The sequence below is a fragment of the Nannospalax galili genome, unplaced genomic scaffold, assembly GCF_000622305.1.
Source record: "Nannospalax galili isolate Female #2095 unplaced genomic scaffold, S.galili_v1.0 scaffold1639, whole genome shotgun sequence".
Lineage (NCBI taxonomy): Eukaryota > Metazoa > Chordata > Mammalia > Rodentia > Spalacidae > Nannospalax > Nannospalax galili.
The window spans coordinates 716996-740167 of NW_008343206.1; the positions used below are offsets into that span (position 1 = coordinate 716996).

General features: G+C 53.2%; 1 protein-coding gene across 2 annotated transcripts in view; it reads right to left on the minus strand.

Moving 5' to 3' along the window:
• The window catches only part of Kcnq1 (potassium voltage-gated channel subfamily Q member 1), a 336238-nt gene that overhangs the window by 267044 nt on the left and 46022 nt on the right, over window positions 1–23172 (minus strand). For both annotated transcript variants that reach the window (XM_008839196.3, XM_008839195.3), the window contains exon 2: window positions 21253–21343. In XM_008839196.3, coding sequence (XP_008837418.1) covers window positions 21253–21343 — 91 coding nt within the window. The remainder of the gene's footprint in view (window positions 1–21252; window positions 21344–23172) is intronic.

The window sequence follows — 23172 nt, forward strand, 5'->3', positions numbered from 1 at the left end:
CAGAATCCCATTCTCAAGGGGACAGGAAGGTTCCCAGGTGCAGGCGCCAGGAGGGGCTGTGGTGCAGGGCATGCGAAAGAACAACCTGGACTTGGTGTGGTTTCCTGACTAGGGATTTGCCAAAACTCATTGAACCAGATGCCTCATGGAAGGGAGAGTTCTGCCATCCACAAACCTCAGGAAAGATAAATAAATCTATGGCAAGAAGAGACCAGAGAGGGTACATGAAGAACTTAAGACACAGGTGGATAAATTTCTATTTATTATTATTATAGTATCATTTTATGTGTATGAGCGTATTGTCTGCATGTGCGTAAGTGCACCCATGTCATGTAATGCCAGTGGAGGTCAGAAGAGGGTCCTGGATCCCCTGGAACTGGAGTTACACATGGTTGTTTACCACCATCTCAGTGCTGGGAATCGAACCCCGGGTCCTCTGCAAAAGCAGCCAGTGCTCTTAACCACTGAGCCATCTCTCCAGGGCCACTGGTAGCCTTTTGAAAACTATAAAAGGAGCTAGTAAGATGACTCAGCAGGTAAAGGTGTTCACCACACAAATTTGGCATCCTGAGTTTGATCCCCAGAACCCACGTCAAGGTGGAAACCACGTGAGAAAAAGAATCCACACAGTTGTTCCCTGAGCTCCATGTGCACGCCACGGCACACCTGCCCACAGGGGTGCACGCTAATCAGTAAATAAAACTGTTCATTTTTTTTTTAAAGGTTGAAATTTTATAAAGAGAGATGAGCTAACCTGGGTTTGGGAAATTTTAAAAGTCAACAAAGCCTTTAATCCCAGCATTCGAGAGGCAGAGGCAAGTGAATTTCTTGTGTTCAAGGTCAGCCTGGTCTATATAGTGAGTTCCAAGCCAGTCAGTGCTACATAGTGAGACCGTGTCTGGTCACAGTGAGAGCCACACTGGGTTGGGTATCGGATATGGGCACCCACACTTCACATCTCCTCAGCACTGTCCCCAGCACAAACATCACGGCTACAGTCTCGTCCCTTGGCTTCTGGGAGTCCAGCCCAGTTGTGGCTCCCTCGGCATCTTACCTGGGAGCGGCCAGCCATGTGACTTCCAAGCCAGGCCCACCTTCCTTCTCTCAACACGTCACAAACTCCCAAAGCCAGGTTTTGTTCTGCTGTGCCCTGGGCCTAGCAACCAGGAAATGGGTACAGATGTCTGAAGGGGATGAATTTCACCCCAAATCAGTTTGCATCCCGGTCCCCAGATGAACATGGTGTCACCCATACACCTTGCCCAGCAACCCAGAGGGCTTGGTGAGGAACACAGAGAGTTCTAGACTGTGTGTCAGCTCCCTTGGCCTCACCCATACCACCCCATTTAATCCCCCAGTGACACGGGAGCCATCGGGTGACAGCAAGGGACAGCAGCACCCAGTAACTCCAACCCATGCTGCAGCTTCTCCCGTGCGAGGCTGTCACCCTGGGGCCAGAAGGGCTGCACTTCCAGGGGCCCAGAGCTACTGACAGAACCAAAGTCCAGAGCCAACCGGGACTCAGGGGCTCCAGGGTGAAGCTGGTTTTATTGCCAGACATGCCCCCATTTGACACTTCTGATCCTTGGTATATAACACTGGCCAAGCCCCACGCTAACACTGCTGAAGGTTCCTGGAGCCACAGCACCCAGCACCAGCAGTTGGGGCTGGGCTCCCACCAGACCATTTCTCAGTCTTCCCTCCCAGGCCTGCTGACTGCGTTTCCTAATGTCAGCGGGCTCCTGCACCGTCCAGACACCATGTCCAAGGCTAGGCTTGGGGACACCAGGGTACACTTCCTGCTGCCCCCGTGGGGCTTAGGCTGAGTGTCAGGCACAGCAGCAGGGGGCAGGAGCCCCCAAGTCCATGAGGACCACATGGTCCCAGGAAGGAGGAGCACAGGGTCAGAGGGGCGAGTGGTGACACATTCAGCCACTTATGGCCACCTTCCACCAGGCGTCCTGAGGCCCGGCCCGCCCCAGGCGGCTGGAGGGCAGCGGCACACACAGAGCCTCTTGTTCCTCCCCAGGTGCTGAGAAGGAGGCCTGCCCTACCGGAGGCCTTGTGGTGGGTTACTGGAAGTGTCCCGGGACTTCAGGCAGGTCCTGTGGGATTGGTGGGCGGCACTTTACCTCCATCCTGTTTCCACAACTCCTGAGGGTCATATATAACCTTGATTCTTGCAATGGAAAAACCAAGGCCCCAAACTGCCCCCAAAAGGCAGGCAAAGATGGTGTTGGTGGCAGATTGAAGGGCAGCACCAGCCAACAAAGAGTGCCCCGTGTGCCCAGCCCAGTGCACCCCAACACCCAAGCAGCCTGCCTTCCCTAAAGCTGGACCCCAGCAACCTGGCCCCACAGACTCATGGTATCACAAAAAGATGCTTGAGCTTGGTGATGGCCACCACAGTGTGGACGACCCAGAGCTGCAAGTCCGACGTGGCCGCCAGAATCACCTCCCTCCCACCCCTACCCTGCTGTCACTTGCCTTTGCTGGGGGAAGGGCTCTGGCACTTAGCCTGGAGACGGCCCTGGGATTAGGACACCCGGTCCTGTCCGGGCACCCAGCACCTGTCACCAAACATCCTCCAAAGTGTTGATTTTTGAGCCAGAGCAGCTCAAGGGAGTTGGGGTGTGGGCGGGAAACAGAGCCCCTTTGTTCCCACCAAATGTGTCCTCGCTTTGCCCCAAGTGGAGAACAGCACCCCCTCCCCAGACACACATCTGTGTGAGGCAGGCTAGTCAAGTATAAGTGTGCATGTATGCACAGGTATGCGTGTGTGTATGTGCATGCACACATGTGCAAGGCACAAGTCCATCCAGCCCAAATTCAGAGTCCAGTGTTCCCAAAAGTGTCCATGCACACATGTAAGTACACAGCATGGAGAGGAGACTCACCTTGAAGGGGGTCATTGTATCCAATCTCCCCGCCCCCCACATACCTACAAACCCAGCTAAAGAAATTTTTTTCCCCAAGGGATTGGCGAACTCCAGAGATGTCTTCCAGAACCTGGCCATTGGCAGACGTGTAAGCGTGTCCCCCCCCAGGATACCCCAACTGCATGTACAAGTCTAAAAAAGGGCATCTGGACAGCTACGGAAACATTTCAGTTACACGGGAATTTTCTTTGTCCAACGTGGGTCTTCTGAATAAACTCAAGAATGCAGTCAGTAGTACGACAGATTTACATATGCATGCGTCCCACCCCGTCCCCTATTTCCTCCACACTGCCAAATTTGGTTCTGATTGAGAATCAAAACCTGAGAGAATCAGCAAAGGCCTTTTCCAGGCCCCCTAAACGAAACTCGGCCCAGGTGTTCCCAGCCCATGTGTCTATGCCTACATGATCCATGTGGTCAGTGGAGGGTACTGACCTCAGTTCCCGCCACACCGGGTCCCCACCACACTGTGTAGAAATCCAAACCAAGAGCTGCTCACACCTACTGCCTCCTCCATCTACTCACTGACACCTGAGACGTTTCTGGCTCTGGCCACCCAAGGCAAGCACAGGCCCTGCTCTGGGTCATGATGGCTGAGGCCTCCTCTGTTGGGGATACTAGGACCCAGTCCCCAACATCTGGTCCTTGATATTCCTACCAAGACCCCCATCACCTACTCAACAGTCACTCGGACCCCTTTACTAACAAAGTCACTCGGACCCCTTTACTGAAAACTGACTCCCCACATACATACACACCAGAAATACAGTCATAAAAGACTGGCAAAGGCAAGACCAAGAATACCAGTCAGGTTAGTAGATGTGAACAAAATCTGCTGGACCCAAAGAAGAAAAACACTTTGCCTCAGAAAATAAGGCCCAAAATATACTTCATATAAGAATCACACTCACAGTATAAAGACGCCAATAGTTTGAGAGATGAATCAAAAAGATATACCGTATTAACACTCAGTATAAGAAAAGGCCAGAGCAACAAAACACAGTTTAGAGAAAAGAAAATTACCAGGGATACAGAAGGCAATTTCACAAAGGCAGGTAAACCAAGTGACCAACCCTAAACACAGGCACACCCAATAAGGAGGCTTTGAAACACACTGAGAAAAACCTTCTAAGACACGCAGAGGTCAAGAGACAAGTTCTCATCTGCAGTGGGAAATTATCTCTCAATGATGGTGGAAGGCATAGGAAGAAAATCACTATAGACACAGCAAACATGGACAAGCTGTCACTCACGGCGACTGATGTGTAGAGCAGGCCTCCTGACATCAGTAAATGCGAGCATGCCTTTGACAAGGACAGTGAATATTTACCAAGACAAACCGTATGCTGGGGCCATAATGTTCAGTGGTTGGTATACTCCCAAGGGTAGGAACAGAGGATGTCCACTCATCCTGTATTTGTTAAACATTGCACCCACTGGGCTAGCCAGTACCATCAGGCAAGAGAAGGAAATTGGGTCCCAATTAGAAGAGTTATGTCATTCTTGTTTGCAGCCAACATTATTAACATTGTGACAAAACAAGGATGTAATCCACAAAAAGCTCTTAGAACTAACAAGTGGGTTTAGCAAGACACAAGATGCATTTGCCAAAACGAACTGCAGTTCTAAGTAAAGAATGAAAATCCAGAGAGAATTACCACTGGTGTTACAGAGATTTAAGTTCTGCTTACAACCTCGTAAAATGATGTTCAGGTCAGATGGCTTTACTGATGAAGCTTATTAAATACGAGGAAAGAGAGCTAAGACCGATTCACCTTGGTAAGAGCATCAAAAATATGGGAAAGGGTGTCTTGACAGAAGATGTTCAAGAGCATGGGACACTGAGACTTGTAAGACATCTCTGACAGAAATTAAGGACAGAGGGCCAGTGAGATGGCTCAGCCACCAAGTCTAACAATCTGCATTTGATCCCCAGAGCATACACGGTGGGAAGAGAACCAACTCCTGCAATCTGTCCTCTGACCTCCACATACACGCACAAAGTAAATTTAAATTTTTAATAAAAAATGAAGATTGAAATAGGATATGTGTGTTCATGGGTCAGAAGACTCGAAGCACTAAAATGCTAATTCCCTCCAAGTTCACCTTCAGGTCTGCGGCTGTCCCCAGCAAAACTCCACTGGGCTTCTTCATAAAAATCAGCACGCTGTTTCTAAAATTCATAAATGTATATCAGCAGACAAAGGGCCCAGAACAGTCAAGGCATTTGAAAAGAAAATCAAACTACACAAACTACCTTCACTTTTTTGCAGCCTCAGTATGATGCTAGAGGCCACGATGTGTAACACTGGCCAGAGCACAGACTTGGGGGTCAATGGATCACAATGGAGTCCAGCAGACACGCGTTCTCATGGCTCACTGGACTTTAAAAATGATGCCAAGGTGACTTCTCAGGCAAAGGCTGTTCTTCTCAGCAAACAGGTCCTGGGCCGACTCAAGCTCCCTGTGGGGTATACACTGCTGACCACATTCTACCTGAGGTACTGGAGATGACTCCATGGGTAAAGTGCGTGTGCAACACGAGGACCTGGGTTCAGATCCCCAGCACCCACGTAACAAGATGCACATGGCTGCATACACCTGTGACCCCAGAACTGGGAGGCAGAGCCAGGCAGATCCCAGGACTCTCCAGCTAGCCAGTCTAGCTGAAGCAGCGAGCTCCAGGTTCAGTGAGAGACCCTGTCTCAAAAAATAAAACGTAGAAGCAATTGAGGAAAATCCTAATGTCAACTTCAGGCACCTGAACAGGTGAAAACACACACACACACACGCACGCACGCACGCAGGCAACTCGAAATGCACCACAGAGCTAAAACGGTAAAACCACTAGAAGAGAATCTTTCTCCCATGCTTGATAGATGATACTAAAATATATGACACTAAAAGTAAGGTAAATATTAAAACAGAGAACGCCATAAATTTGACTTCATAAAAACGAATTGTGGAGGCCGGAGAGATGGCTCAGTGGTTAAGAGCACTGGCTGTTCTTGCAGAGGACCCAGGTTCGATTCCCAACACTCACATGGCAGCCAGCAACCATCCATAACTCTAGTTCCAAGGGATCTGATGCCATCGTCTACCTGCTCGGGCACTGCGCGACTCTGGTGCGCTCACACACATGCAGGTGACACAGTCATACACATAAAGTAAAATATTAATAAAGTATTTAAAAAATGAACTGTGTGTAACACACTGAGGAATACCTGGGTATACAAACTTGACTCAATAAGCCTTAACATATATGACAGAATGCATGAAATCCTGTGGTTGGGCTGGGGGGTGTAGATAGGGGAGGGGTGTCTAAATATGATTAAGATGTATAAAATTCACAAAAAATTAATAAACATATGCATTTAAAGATGGAGTGTGTTTACTGGGGATGGAATCTAGGGCTTTGTGCATGCTACTTGGGTTCTCTACCACCGACTCACACCCTCCGTCCCAAACATCATTTTGTAAAAAATCGTGTTATTGATGAGAAGAGTTACCTTAGACTGGGAGAAACTGTTTGTAAAGCCCAGATCTGCACACTGTATAACGAGCTTTGACAACCCCACAATAAGGAGGCAGGACTGCGGACACAGGTTTGTACTAGAGCACTGGCCTAGCATGCACGAGGTCCTAGGTTAAAGCCCCAGGTCCAAGGGGGGAAACAATGTGAATAAGAGGACAGTCCAGTTTTAGAATGGAATCGAAAGTGAGTTCACCAAACATGGATGCCAGTTAAACACGAAAAAACTCAACACCTGGCTGGTGAGGTAGCCCAGTCAGCAAGGACCTGGGCATACCCCGAGAGCCCACATAAAAATTTGGGTGCAGTGGCAATGTCTGCAATCACAGCTCTGGGGTTCAAGGGACACAGAGACAGATCTCGAAGGCTCGCTGGCTAGTCACCTAGCTGAATCAGTAAGCTCCATGTTCAGTGGGAGATTCTTGTCTCAAATAATAAGGTAAAGAGTGAGAGAGAGGGGCTGGAGAGGTGGCTCAGCAGTCAAGAACACTGATTCTTCTTGCAGAAGAGCCGGGTTCGAATCCCAGCACCCACATGGCAGCTAATAACTCCGTAACTCCAGTCCCAGGGGATCCAACAGCCTCTTCTGACCTCCGCGGGCATTGCATGACACAGGTGCACTTACCTACATGCAGGCAATACACACATACACATAAGATAAAAATAATAAATAAAGCCAGGCGTATGGCACACACCTTTAATCCCAGCACTTGGGAGGCAGAGGCAGGCGGATCTCTGTGAGTTCGAGGCCAGCCTGGTCTACACAGTGAGTTCCAGGACAGCTGGGGCTACCGGGAGACCCTGTCTCAAAAAGACCAAAATAAAATAATAATAATAATAAATAAAATTTTAAAGAGTGAAAGAGAGACTCAACATCAACTTGTGGCCAAGGCACACGTGTGTACACACATGCATGTGCATACAGACACACACATTATTCAACACCATCAGTCATTAGAAAATGGAAAATTTAAATGTAATGAGGTGGCACCTCCCCTGATACACACATTAGGTCTACTGCCATGAAAAGGACTGACTATGGCTAGAAGGTGGGGTACGGGAACCCTCTATGCTGCTCAGAGGCTCTAAAATGAATTAACCCCTATCGGCCAGTCTCTTAACAGACATGTACCCACCACAACAGCTAGGCATTCTACACCTAGGCAATGGTCTGTGAGAAAACAGAAAGGAGATGGCAATACACACTATGGTATATCCATACAATGGAGTACCGCTCAGTAATGAAAAGGCACGGACTATTAATACAAACAACAGCATGGCTGTAGCTCAAAGCAATGAAGCTGCACCAAAGGGCCCGCAAAAGAGGGCATTTTAAATGATTCATTTATAGAAAATTCTAGAAAACGGAGACATTTATGACAGGCAACAGATCACCAGGTTCTACCTGAATGAGGCGGCGGGGGGCGGGGGGGGCTTTGAGGGGCCAACAAGGGCACAGGGACACTCTCCTGACTGTAATGTGTCCAGGCATATCAAACCATGTGTTTAAATACAGCACATGTGACATGCCAGGACATAATCCTAGGACACCATCATGGGCACAGTCCCTCCTGCACCCTTCTCTACCCCTGGCCACCCACAACACTGGAAGGAGGCAGCCACTATCCACCCACATGCCGTGGTCCTCATGGCCACTGTCTCTGGGCTAAGGAGGTTCACATTGGATGACCCCTCCCGTTCTCACAGCCCACGGGAATGGGATGCCCCAGTTATCTGGTCCAGGAGCAAACAGAGGTCCAGGGAGGATGGTGCTGCATGTGAACCAGCAGGCTGCCTTGGGGCTCTGGACTCCTACCATCTCCCTGGCTGTCCCTAGGCCATGGGGACACTCCCAGCACGGCTTGTGAAACCAGGAGACCTCACAATGGCTGCTGTCAGTCACCCCCTCCTCGGAGGGATACAGAGGCCTCTGGAAGCTCCCTGCCACCCCCAGGCCCTCTGCTACCTCACACACATCTCTGTGTGTGCACACCTATGTGTGTGTGTGTGGCTGTGCGTATCAGTAAACCCCTTCTTGAAACCAAGCGTCCTGGCTGCACCAGGCTCTTACTTGCAACCTGCTACTTCAGGGCCAGCTACAGAGCCTGGACCTCACAGCATCTCTGCTCTCCCCAGATCTTTCTAGCTGATGCTCCAAGTGGCTTCACAGATGTCTTAAAGATGTCACCTCATGCCTAGCATAGAGCAAATAACAGAGGCCCAGCCTCACTTGGTCCCCATCCTAAGGCCAGAGGGACTGCCTGCCCCTCCCCACCCCTACAAGCTGGCCTGAGAGAGCCCTTGGGGAGATGAGACGGCCCCATGAAAGAAATTTAAAATGAGGGGATGTAGCTCAGTTGGCACAGTGCTCACCTAGCAAGCCCTGGGTTCAATCCCAAGTACCACATAAACGGAGTGGAGCTGTGTGTGCCTGTAATCCTAGCTCTGAGGGGGGGAAGCAAGAGGATTCAGCAGTGGGGTAAGAAGGCAGAACCATGGGAGGGAAGGAGGGAAGGAGAGAGGAAAGAAAAAATGAAAAGGAGTCCAAGGTGAACTAAGGAAGCCCCGGGGCCCCCGGGCTGCCTGCGAACTGCACACAGTTCTGGGAAACTGACCAGCTCCCCACCCGCAGGAGCCTCCCAGCCCACATTTCACATTTTGTTCCCATGCAGGCTCTCCACGCTGACAGATTCTGGATTAAATGTGCAAATAGAACGGGCCCCCAGGGGGGGTCTCACTCCCCCCAGCCCAGCTCCGGGCAAAGTACCGTTGCAGTGCACATGTGCCTGCAGGCACATAAGAGTGGTACACAGGAGTGCCTGTGTGCCTCCACACACATGTACGTGGTACGTGTGTGTGTGCGTGTACCTCCTTGAAACCAAGCGTCCTGACTGTACCAGGCTCTTTCTTGCAACCTGCTACTTAATGACCCCAAGCAAGCATGGAAACCACTCAATGTGCCCAGGCTGTTTTGTAGCCAAGAAGTGGGTGCCAGGTCTACCTGAGCCTCCACTTCCAGCACCCTGAGCCATGCTTCCAGGCAGAGGTCTCTGTCCTCACTATGCAAGAGGACACAAAACTGTGACACCAGAGGCCTGGGGGTGCATTCCAAGTGTCTAGTGCCAGGCAAGGCTGTCCCTCCAGGCCTGTTTCAGGCAGCAACCTTCATGTTTGGGAAGGAGACCATGGCCCCTGGTTGCTGAGATGCTAAATGTGGTTGATGTTGTGATTTGTTTCTGTGGAGCCAACGGTCCAGGCATCGGGGTAGCCTCTGGGTCTGAGCACCTCCCTGCAGCTCCTGAAGAGGTCTCCTTAGTTCATCCCAGGCCCAGGAACTTCACTTGCTCTACTCAGATTTCCCAACTACCACGTAGCCTGGACACCAGGAGACAGAGAATCTACTAGAAGCTGCTGCTGGCGCCTTCCATAACCGGTCAGTCAGTTCAGCAAAGCAAAGGGCCAGGGGGCCTGGGTGCTCAAGTGTGCCTCTCGACCCCAAGAGGCCGCCCCAGGCCCCTCCCTCCCTCCCACCTGCGAAGCCACACAATGGGACACTTCAATAGCTACAGCCCGAGCCTCCAGGAGGCCAGGAACGTGATGGGAGCCCGTCTGAGTGTGGTGCTCCGGGGACACTCAGGCAGCCCGCTCACAGCGGGCAGACAGCTGGCGGGCCCCACGGAGCCATGCCCCACGGCTATGAGGCCCCCCGGCTCATCCTCTCACCCCCAATACAGCCCCAAGCAGCCCCCGGGCGCCCCACTGGAGAGGGGGTGCCAGGGAGGCCCGCTCAGCCCTCTGTACTATATTATGTCAGCTGTTAGCCTCACTTAAAGCTGGGCGCTCCAGCTGGCCGGGGTCAGATGTAAAAACAAGGGCCTAACAAAACCCGCCCCCCCCCCAGCTACTTCGAACCGGAGACCCCCACCGCATGCGGCACTCAGGGAGAAGGCTCTTTCCAGCCTCCGGCAGAGCATAAAGGAAACACCTGTCCCCAGCCGGCACACTCTAATCCCACTAAACCCAAGAGGAGGACGCCCCCCAGCAGGCGGCCCCCACCCCAGGTCTGACTTTTGTCCTGGGCCTAAAGGAAAGGTGGAGAACGCAGGGAGGAACCCACTGCCCTCGAGAGCGTGGCCCTGTGTTCCAGCCAGACCCAGGCCACAGAAGACCAAGTGCCCCAGACACCCCTCAACCGGAATTCCTGGAGTCTGTGAATGGACCCTGGTGCCTGAGGTGCCCTGGGTCCTGTGTGGTTGTCACCTTCTAAAATGGCCTTTCATACTGACACGAGAGTCCCACATAACCCTTTGGGGGTTCTAAGCTGAACCCCCAAAGAACCAGTGGATACCGACAAGCAGCCAGTTGTACAACACCTAAACCCGGGCTGTTGCATGGCCCCTTACCAACCTGGAGCTGAGTCAGCACAACTGCTAGAAAGAGAGGAAAGAGCAAGGGGTGAGGGGAAGCGGGGAGGGGAAGGGGGTGAGACCACCCAGATACGGTGGCCCAGGGAGAGAAGCTGGGAAGCCACCTATACACTGCACACACACACACACACACACACACACACACACACACACACACAGCTAGTGGTGTCCCAGTGCTGTCCTAGTCACCCTTTGCTGTCCCCCCAACCTGGAGGACAGTCCTTGAGGCCCGGGGTGGGTATGGAGAGCTTCCAGGAGGACAGAACTAGGACAATGGCAGGGCTGTAGAACAGAGGGGCTAAGGTTCCCTCCTGTGCGGCTAGTCCCCACAACAAGATGTAGTCCTGGCGGCAGCACCGACCACATGTCCACTGGGGGACCAATGAGAGCCAAAGAGCTGTTGGAACCTGGCCTCACCCCAGGTTCCCGCACAGAACCCTGGCTTTATCACTAAGAGGAGAGCTACCCCGTAGGGGACAACCCTCTATCCACAGCCCACATATCACCTCCTGTGTAACTTGAGGCCCTGGAGACAATGGTCAGTACTCAGGGCAGGGGCCTGGGGCGCCACTGAGGCCCTCTCCCTGACAATTAGGGGGTCTTCTTGAGGCCATGAGTACCTGCTGTCAGGTACAAGCTAGAGCTCCTCCACCCTTGGGCTCAGGTGTCACCTGGAAGGGATGTGGTGGGAAGCAGGGTCTCTAAACCCGGGTGAGTTGTGACCTTCCACCTACACAGCCCCCCAGAGGACCTGACCGGCCTGCAATGCCAATGGATTGTGTCCTTCCAGAATGTTCCCAGTTTTGCACTTTCTTCTTCCTCCTGCCCCAGGTCCCTTATGCCCCCACCTTACGATCAAATTGGATGTGTGTGAGGACCTCACCATGGCACACAATACTAGCGTGGCCCTGGCTCCGCAGAGAACACAGAGGGCTCAGAGAACACAGAGGCATCCTGCAGGACCCTCCACATCAAGCCTGGGTGCTCAGAAAGTCTGGTGGCAGCCAAGGATGCCCACCTTTGTGCCCTCACAAGGTGGCAGGCATTGCACTGAGGCGGCCACTGCCTCCAGGACACAGTGACCTAAACCCACAAACTGCAACCTCATGACCCAGTATCCACGGCCCCTAAACTATGTCCACAGTGATGGAGATGCCCTGCTGTGCTGCCTCCATCCCAGCTCTTGACTCAGCCTCCTGGGTCCCACAGACGACCTGCTTCTCACATAAACACCCTGAAGGTCAGCGGACTGACCACTAAGATCACCCATCACACCCCAGGAAAGAGATCATGAAGGGTAGGTGATGGCTGCTTCTAGCCAAAGAGACTTAGTTGCATGACAATCATAGGCAGTCAGGAGAGAGAAGCTACCTGCCCTGGGATGGGGCACAGACCACCTAGATCTCAGAGGAGATGTGGCCCATGCACCCTAGTTTCATTTCTGCTGTTGTGATAAAATAACCTGAAAAAAGAAAAAAAAGCAACTTAGGAGATAAAGGGGTTTATTTTAGCTTACAAGTCTAGGACACGGGCCTTCATAGCAGGGAAGTCAAGGCAGGGACTTCAACCAGCCAGTCCCCTCACATCCAGTGAGGATCAGAGAAAGCTGAATGCCTGCGTCTCACTCGCTGTCTCGGCTCACTTTCCCCTCTCCTACACAGTTCAGTACCCCCTGCCTAGGAAATGGTGCTGCCCACAGTGGACTAGGTCTTCCCACATCAACTTAAGACAACCCGGTGATTCGAGGCTGTGTAAAGTTGACAAAGCTGACCATCACAGTTACAAACAGGGCACACACTGGCTTTCTAGCAAGTAAGGGGCACAGCCTTGGTGACCTGGAAGAGCCACGTATGAGGTATTTGCAAACACTAGAGCCCGGGAAGGGACAGTGCTGCTCACCTAGGTGGCCTGCACATGTTGTTAGCAGTCTAAGTGCCATTTCAAATGATCTAGCAACATGTGAAGGCAGGAAGATCAGGAGTTTAAGGTCATTCAGGGCCTCACAGTGGGTTTGAGGACAGCCTGGGCTATGTAAGATCCTGAACCAAAAGAACAAAAAATAGGGGCTGGAGAGTTGGCTCAGCAGTTAAGAGCACTGGCTGCTCTTGCAGAGGACCTGGGTTCAATTCTCAGCACCCACAAGGCAGCTAACAGCCATCCATAGCTCCAGTTCCAGGGGATCTGACGCCTTCTTCTGACCTCCTCGGGCACTGCATGACATGGGTGCACTTGCATACATGCAGGCAATACACTCATACACATAAAATAAAAATGATAAATAAAAGAGAACAAAAAAAAAACCAAAAAAATAAATGTACCAGCAAAAGCTCTCCTGATGAACAGTTTAGAACAGGATTTGGCCAACTCTCATAGTCCAAAGAGCAAGTGTTATAGGCTTGGCAGGCTACAGGTCTCTGTCCTGGTGTGAAAGCACAGAAGCACAGAAGCTACCAGAGACCATACATCCATGAGCCTTTGTGACTGTGTGCTCATAAAGCTTTATTAACACAGTCACACAGCCAAGCTGTGAGCCAAGGTTCACAGACTCCTGGGTCTAAGCATCTTACGATGGAAGGAAGGGTCAGTTATTGGGCAAACACTCTCACCCTAATTCATGTGTCACAATCTCAACCCCAGGACGTTCATGTGTGACTATTTGAAAATAAGATCTTTGCCAGTACAATTATGATGAGGTCAGAGTCGGGTGGGTCCCTCACTAGTGTCCCCACAACAAGGGGACATTGGGACCAGCAGGGAGACACATGGTAAACAGGGTAGAGGGACCATGTGGAAGCCCAGAGCTGGAAGAGACCTGGGACCACTGTACCTCCCAGTCTGGGCATAGGTAGCCGCCCCCGCCCCACCGCCCCAGATCTGAGACTTCAGGTCTCCAGGCATAGAGGGAGGAGCATCTATGGTCTCAACCATCCCATCTGCGACCCTCTGTGATACAGCCCTGCAGAGCTACACGTCCACTATCACAAAAAGAAACTCCAACCACCAGCATTTTAATGGTCCCTCCGGGGAGAATGGAAGCCACAGTTGGCGCGCACGCACACACGCACACACGCACACACACACACACACACAGCTGTATACTTGGTTTGAACACAGGCTATCATGGGGGTGTGCAAGACCGAATCCTGCTGTGTGTTTGTGGTGGGGGGTGTTCCAGGACTCTGCTCCTGGACAGTCTCCAGGAGCCAGAGAGGCTTCAGCCCAAGAACGATCCAAGCAGCCTCAAAGCCACTCAACCCACTTTCTGCCCTCCTTTGTGGCCCAAGGCTTGACCTGTAGGCACCTACCAATTCCCTCTTGGCCCAGTACAGAAACAGGCAAGTCGCACCACCCCAGCTGGCCCCTAACTTTTCTAGCAGCTGAGATGTAGGGACATGGGAGCCACTCACCATCCGTGCCATAGTCCCCTGGGTTCCATAACGGTGCGGAGAGGGGCGCCAGGCAGCACGAGGCTCTGTGATGGCTCAACATGGCAGACATTCACAGGAACTACCAGGACACCTGAGCCCTGAGCCCAGCCAGCATGCCTTTCCTGCACAGCTCTGAGGCCTTGGGGTCCCCTCAAAGCAGCCCAGCACCTCCATGAGCCTGTCATTCCCCAGCCTGAAGGCCATGTATGCAGACCAACCCTCAGAGCAGTTGTCTCCCTGGGGTGAGCACCAGTTGCTGCTAAGGCTCTCAAACTGCAGCCCCTCGGTGCCCTGGGGACTGCACACATAGCTGGGCCCCCTGTCTATCTGTCCCCAAGTCCCAGCTCCAGGGGCTCCTTGTAGATGGGGATGCAGGGATTGACCTCAGCATTCACAGGGCCCCGTAGCAAGGGATCTGGGAACAGACTTGAAGCCCGAGACCCATCTGCACACCGTCTGAAACACAGTAGGGGCTTAATAAATATTTTCTAGCTCAAGGAATGTAGGAGAAAACAACTCAACCAGAGAGATGGTTGTCTTGGGGAGGGGGCGTGTTCTAAAACAGAGCATTACAAGGCCGGGAGCAGGACCCTGTGTGCTAAGGACAAAGGACCATCAAGTTCTGATCCTCAAATGGGAAGGCTCTCTCCCCAGAGGACTCAGGCCCAGGAGAGGGCAGGTGACACTGCTGGACACATGGCTGGTTGAATGGTACCCCTAAGGGGCTTCAAGGGCTCAACCTCCCCGAGCTGGAAGCTGGGGCCCTCTGGGAGAAGACCTCAGGTTTCTTAGTGGAAAACACCAGCCACCCGCTGCTCCTCTGACTTTGGGCAGCGGTGACTCGACTTACAGGAGTCACCTTCCCTTGGTCATACACCAGAGTTCACGGAAAGGACTACAGTGCACAGGGCACTAGAGGTACAGGGAAAAGACCCAGTGACAGAAGCAAACTCACTACACGGAATACGTTAAAAAATAAACGACAGCACAGCAAGATGCAAAACCAAACACCAGGCCAACCCGGCTGGAGGAAACGACATCACCCCACGCCACCATGCTATGACACCACACTACGCTCTGCATTTGATGTCAACAAATGCCTCCATTGGCAAGAAACGTTGTGGAAATGCAGGAAGTGCAAGGCCGTGCTGTAAGAGCAAAGGGCTGGGCCCTGGGGGGCTGAGGACACGGCTTGACCTTGTTCTACATAAAAGGGGGGACCCACTAAGGACTGTCGCAGGGACTCAAAGAGTCCTCCTAGCCTCTCATTTTGCCCCTGGGAAACTGAGGCCCGCCAACAGGATTGCAGAAAGCTGGGGTGGGCCGGGAAGGGTCCAGCTGGAGGGAGGTGGGTCGCCCCTGCGGGGCCCAGGGAGCCTCACAGCAAGGGAGGAAGCCGAAGGGATGACCTCATCCCCCAGGCCTCCGGCCTCGGCTCACGGGTTTTAACCGCAGGCATGGCGGGACGGTTCCCTGGTATGCGGGCCGTGGGGCTCACCGAGTTTGTGTCCTGCTTTTTCAATGCAGCCGTCTTTGTGTGGGATTTGAAAACAAGCTGGGCTAGGAGACAAAAAACAGCCCTGCACCTGGGGCGGGCCAGGGTCTCCTATTGCAAGAAGGGGTGGGTGGGTTTGGCTGCGTGCACAACCAGCAGGCATGCACGTACACGCTGTGCACACACATGTGCGCCACGTCCACAGATGCACACGTGGCCTGCTCTGGATTCAGCAGCCAGGTTGGGTGTGGGGGGGGTGGGGGGCGGGGGGCTCCCTGGGGCCACAAACAGGTTCCAAGGCCAAGCAGATCTGCAACATGCCTGTTCAAAGTTCCAGCCGGACCCTGGCCTGGCCGGGCCCAGATTCCTCCCAGAACGGCTTTTCAGGCCCACGGAATATGCCTGGCTCAGCAGAATGCTTAATCCCTCGGAGGCCGCCTGGCTTCCTTGGCCCTGGCTGAGATAACAGCGTTCTGGCACTGCAAACGCGAGGCGCTGCGGCAGGAGCACCAACCCTGGGGCTCAGGAACGCAGCCTCGCGTGACTTTTTCTCCACCAATTCTACCCAGTGTGCTCCCAGAATCCTTCGCAGAGCTCCCTCACCCTGGGCCCCCGTGGGGCACCCCAGGCTGTGGTTTGGGCTCCAGCGCTCAGCACTCTGGGCCCAGACCCAAGGGCAGCTGAAATTCATGAGACAAGGGCGCCACCTGGAGTCCACACCGCCTGGCAGAGGCTGCCCTGTCCTCCGCCCCAGGAGTGAAACAAATACCCCCTTGCTCCTGACCCCACTCCCATCCTCTGCACACAGCACCCCAATCACACCGTGACACTCCCCAGGGAGCCCACAGCCCCACTTTCCCTTGAGGCCTGGAGTTCTGGAACCCCTAGCCCTGATGTCTGCCTATACCAAGAGCCTGGGGCTCATCCACGCTGGGGAGGCCATGGGCTGCAGGGTCCCTATCTGTCACAGCACACAGCTCCTCCTCACCCTACCCTCTCACCAATCGCCACCATCCCACGTGCATGTCCCTTAGAGCCACACATATCCCTCCTGGTCCACCCATCCAGGCTGGGCACACACCTGCCTCATCCCCACCACCCCAACACCACATTGGAGTAAGCAGCTAGATATGGCTGGTTCACACCCACCTGGGGAGGACAGCCTCCAAAGGTCAGCAAGTGTGAGGGCATGGCTTAAGAATGTAACCAAGTAGGGACTGGAGAGGTGGTTTGGCAGTTAATAGCACCCAAGTTTGAGGTGGAGGACCCAGGTTTGGTTCCTAGCACCCATTTTTGGTAGTTCACAATTGCCTGTAACTCCAGAGGATGACACCCTCTTCTCGCCTCAGTGTGTACACACATGTAAACACACACAAATAAAAAATAACTATTTTTTTTGCAGGCAGGGTCTCCCTGTAGCCCCAGCTGTCCTGGAACTCACTATGTAGACCAGGCTGGCCTTGAACTCACAGGGATCTGCCTGCCTCTGTCTCTTGGGTGCTGGGATTAAAGGTGTGCGCCACCACACCCAGCAAAAAATAAATATTTTTAAACATAGAATCTGGGCGTGGTGGTGCACACCTTGAGTCCCAGCACTTGGGAGGCAGAGGCAGGTGGAGCTCTGTGAGAGCAAGGTCAGTCTGGTCTACATGGTGAGGTCCAGACCAGCTGTGGCTTCAGAGAGACCCTGTCCCAACAAACAAACAAACAATGAATCTGGCACAGTCAGAAAGTAAAGCCAAGACAGGCTGTTTTTCATCTTTATTCTTACAGCTAGGGAAACTTAGGCTCCCTTTGGGGTAGCTCTGGGAACTAGACTTGAAAAGGAGGATGTCCTACCTTAGAAATACTATCCTAGGAGGTTGAGGTAAAGTATGGAGCCTGCCCCGGCATGGTGGCAAAGTATGGAAGATGTGGACCCACAGGGCTCCCTCACACCCAGCTTCCCACGGAAGAGCAAGGTGTGCCTGGAAGGACAGAGGGTTAGAACTGCAAGACAGCAGAGAGCAGCCAGGCCGGGCAGCACTTAGTGATGGGAAGGAGAGGCGGGGAGAGGTGGGGGAAGGGCTCTGAATGTGCTACACTCTGGGGGCCACGAGAGAGAAGTGGCTTCAGAGAGCTTCTGGGGTGCTCGGGGGTTTGTTCCATAGTCTCTTCCTAACTGTTGTGGGGAGAGCGCATCCCAGTAACAGACGAGGACAAAGAGGTAATGGGGTCTCTGCCCTCACTGTGGTGGACAAAGAACCACTTCTGGGAGGCGGAACAGAGTGGGGAGGGGCTGGCTCGGGACCGGGGACCTGCTCACCAAGGGAAGGAAGGTGTGGCCATCACAAGGTCCCACCCACAACCGCCTTGGCTTTAGGGCTGTGGGACCCCTGTGCAGAATGCCTAGAGCAGCCACCAGGTGGAGCAAAGGTCCCAGGGATTTGGGGGGCCTGGCCTGAGGGGAGAGCCTGACCCAGATGAAGTCACTGGAGACTGAGGGGCCCGTCAACCCAAGACCAGGGTTAACAGGTAAGGAACCATGCAGTGCCTGTGGTATCACGGGCGCTCACACATTTAAACATGTGACACATGAACACACATATGAGAACACTTACAGATAGACATGAACATAACTAGCTGCAGACACAACCCACATGCATGATTAGACACACATACGTACCCATGCACTCAGTGCATGTGTGCACATGCATACACAGTCAAATACATGTAAATGCCCCCCCAAGCTCACACATACATGATCAGACCCCACACACTTGCTAAAGACAGCTGTATTCATGAATGTATGTATTCAGACACATGGGTACATACATGTGTGCATACATCTCCAGTGCAAGCTCACACATGTGTACACACACAGGTATGTACTCAGAGACTTTCCAAGGAAGCGTTCTGGCCCCTCACAGCCAGGGAACTGGCAGACACTATTGGCCCAGGCTCTGCAGAACAAGTCCCAGGCCTGGGACCCCAGAGTCCTAGCTCCCTGGGGAAGAGCCTAGGTCACTCCCCATAGCCGCATCCAAGCTCAATGTCCTCCCACAACACAGCCAGTGATTTCACCTTGCGTGTATGAGAGCCACATCTGTGGGCAAGGGAACAGTCCAGAGCAGGTGACAATCATGGGGATGTCATCACACATGAAACAAGAGCACCCAGGGCCCTCTCACCCTGGCTCTGTGAGAGGAGAGGATGCACGTGCACGGGTCTTGTCAAAGTCCACAGAAGGGTACCATCTGACAGGGCGTGAGAGACCATACCCTGGAACCCAGGAAACTGAGGCTGGCTAGTGAACACATTAAGAGAGACACCAGATAATATTCTACAGCATCCTGCCAGGCACAGGACATGCATGCTGGCCAGATGTTCTGCAAAAGGCCAGCACTGACCTATGCTGCAAGTCTAATGACAACAGCTCCAGCACCACTGTGAAGGGTGGGGACACGGCAGGCTGTGTGAATCCCATAAAGTCCAGACAACACCAGCAGTGAAGTCGCCCCCTAGCGACCACAACTTCCAATGACAGCTTGTGATTACTTATGTACTAGCTGTGGAAAACGTACACACACAACCAATGCCACACACACACACACACACACACACACACGCACACACACACACACACACACACACACACACACACACAGTGCACTGTGGCTTGGATTCCATAGCCACATGGTTCCCCAACTGAGTTAATCACATGCCACTAGGTGTGTCCAGAGATGGATGCCTTGATTGTTGGGCTGGGAGGAGGGACCTGGACAAAAGCAGCCTTGGGCAGGTGCGCACACCCCCACAGGGTGCAGGAGCCTGGACAGAAGGATCCTTTACAAATGGATCCTCTCATGGCCTGTTGATAAGAACTAGGTATCCCCCAACAGGCCTCATGTCTGATCTGGTCTACAGTGAAGGCACACCTTCCAGATGTGGGTTTTGGAATGAATGGTAAGGTGTGACTGGAGAGGCAGGGACAGAACAGGGCTGTGTCTGCCTCGCCCCACTCTCCTGGAGACCCTGAAGCCATCTGTAGCATCACACAGGACTGTCCAAACCCAAGTAAGAAAATGTCACACTTGGGCCAGAGATAGTGATCTCTATAACTCAGGGAGCAGACATTTGCCTGTGGCTTAATCTAGAAGCAATAAAGGAAAGATCAAGTTGAATGCTTAAAAAACAGGTCCACTGAGCAGTCACTGCTATGATTTGGGACCAAGCAGTATGGGACTCCTTGGCTGGCAGACACCACATGATACGACAGAGCCAGTCCAGGCCCTCCATGTAAAAGGTCAAGGGTAGCTGACTGTGGTCCTTGGTTTTCTGTGAAGTCAGGACTGTTCCACAAACAATCAAAACACAAACATACCAAAGCACAGTGCTCCTGCTGGGTCTCCTCACCGTTTGACCCTCATGCCCCCAAGCACAGTGGCCTGCACCCACCTCCAGGTCCCCATGCCTGGCCCGAAGTGAACAATTTCCTGCGGGTGCCCCACCCTCACAGACACTGGCTCTGGGTTTTTGGTTGCCCTGCCAAAGTCCACCCACCCCTGTTTCAAGGTCCAAACCAGGTCCTATCTCAGGGGCACACAGTTGCTAGAGAAGATAGTCTCCTAGTCCCTCATAGTGTATGGGGTCACATAAGACAGTCCCCAATTCTTTAATAGAATGGGAGTTCACTCGGGACCATCTCAAAGAGTGTGAGCCACTCAGGACAGTTTCCAAGCCCCTCACAATGTGTAGGATCACACATGACAGTTCCTAAGCCTCTCAGAGAGTGGGGGGCGGTCACTCAGGACAGTCTCCAAGCCCCTCAGAGAGTGGAGGGGTCATATAGAACAGTCTCCAAGCCCATCATAGAGTGGGGGCTACACAGGGCAGTCCTCAAGCCCCCCACAGTATATGGTTTTACATAGGGCATGGAGGCTCATGGTTGGGCCTGGAAGTTGGGAATTCCAGTCCCCAACCTGCCCACATGCTGCTCTAAGCTGCAGGGAAGGAGACCCGGAGTGTGCACCAAGGTAGTTGGCACCTATGAGGGCTGCCAGGGTGGTCCTGCGAGACCTGGCACATGACAGCCTTCTGGGGTGATAGAAGAGCCCATTCTGGGGACTGGGGGGGGGTCTGGCACACCTGCAGGGCCCATGAACCAGAAGTAACAAAAGAATCACCCAGCCCTGGGCACCGCTCCACCCGTCACCCCTGAGGGCCCCTATGCCCATGTCCTCCTATCCTCCTTTATGGTTCTAGTTCAGAAGTCCTCCCCACAACCAGCTCCAGGCCCCTCAACACATAGTCAACAGGGCCTGGCAGGCATGGTACAGGGCATCTGTCAGTCTGCTACCGCAGTACCAGGGTGGTGAAGACCAGGGGAGGCTCTACTCAGCCCACATCCACCTCTGCCACCATCCAGTGACGGCCCTGCTTGCCTACATACCATCCAGAAGAGGGTCCCGATGGCCAGGGCTGCATATTGGTCGATGGTAGACAGGACACTGAAGATGAGACAGATCAGGACGATGAGGAAGCTGTGAGACAGGGGACGTGCAGTAAGTGCCCAGACCAGCTGCTCTGCACCTCCCTCCCACCCTAGACACCTCCACGTGCAAGGTCTTCAGTGTTGCCAAACCCAGGGCTCCCTCAGCTAGTACACTCAAAATGTGGGGCTCATAGGATGGAAGTCATTCACCATCATGAGCATTGACCCCAGGTTGGTGCCTCAATATGTGCAAAAAAAAAAAAAGCCACATTGCATAGTCACACCTCCTGAGACCACAGGCCACATGACTGTATCCTGAACCAGTCAACCCACAGAAATGGCATACAGCTTGGTGACCAACAGTCCAGTCTCAAAATGCCCAAGAACATAAGTGTAAAATTATAGTTCAAAAAAAGCTGCCTTTACAAAGTATTTCCAAAGAGAAATGAAGGCCCCACCCCCAGGAGCACAGGAAAGGGTACGGCCACCAGCTAGCTGGGAGATCCAAGATAGGAAAGTCAAGTATAGCCTGGTGCCCTGTGGGTGCCCTAAAGGCACAGATGGTACACAGAGGGTACAGTTGCCTGCTCTGATTCAAAGGGTGCCAAAAAGGTAAGTTCCCTTCCACTGGGCTCCTCGTCCTGGGTGCCACCAAGCCAAGGGGCCCCCAGCCCTGCCCCTGCCTGGAGATCAGGGCTATGGATAGGGAGATGCTCAGGGGTGTGTGGGGGGGGATACTTTGGAGAGTCCACACTCCCTCATGGCAAATTCTCAGGGATCAGAGGGGAGAGGGAGAGCTGACATGGCCCCAGGGCTGCAGGAGAGGCAGACAGAGAAGCCACATGCAAAGTGATCAGGACCACAGCACAGACTCCCCCCCTGCCCACTACTCAGGAACCTACTCATATCCCACCTGTCCCATGTCCAGTCTGTCCAGTGCTTAAGGCCCAGACCACCCACCTCAGCCTCCTAAGGCCACACAGTGGCTGCTTGACTTGGCCACAGGGCTTCCTGGGGAAAGTACAACCCAGCTCTCCCTCCCACATCTCCCAAGAGTGGGTCCAAGGCTTCCTGGTCTCTGCATCAGCTGGAGGCACGGGAGGACTAGAAGATTCATGGAACCAAATGTCCCGTTCATTGCTCCCTCACTGCCACCCTGCCGGGTCAAAGCCTATGGTCACAGCTTGCCATGCCTCCCCGATGACCACACCCCATCTGTCACACCTGGCCCCCCACCCCCCGCACAGTACAAGCCAGCCCCTCATCGCTCCCACCATAGGCACCAGCTCCACCTGCATTTGGTACATCACACCCAGTGTGGTGCTGTAGTGGCCCTATCCTGTCCTCAAGGCAGGAAATGAAGCAAAAACCATGGATGAATGGTACTTACTGGCTTGCTTAGTTACCTAGGAATTGCAGTGGTCTGGGCCCTTATCCAGTAATTAGCAATCAAGAAAATACCCCACAGATATGGCCACAGGCAGATCTGATGGAGGAAATTCCTTAGTTGAGGCGCCCTCTTTCCTTATGTTGGTTTGTGTCAAGGTGACAAAGGAACAAGGAGGATAGGTCCCCACACTGCCGTACCACTGCCTGTCTCTCCGACTGTAACTGCACAGTACTAGTCTAGAGCAGGCAGGCAGAGTAAAGGAATTTGTTCATCAGACCTGGCGCTATGGAATCTCCAACTAGAGCCCGTGGAGCTCCTGGGGGTGAACAGGCCACGTGGCTCCTTGGGAAGCCCTGGCTCTCCTAGGGGCACACCAAACACTGGATGGGGTGAGTACCCCTCTGCCACTCTGGGCCTCCCATCCAGGCCTCCAGGCTCCCAGCCATGGTCTCCCAGGGGCTTCCGGAGGCCCCGCCATGGCCTATCCA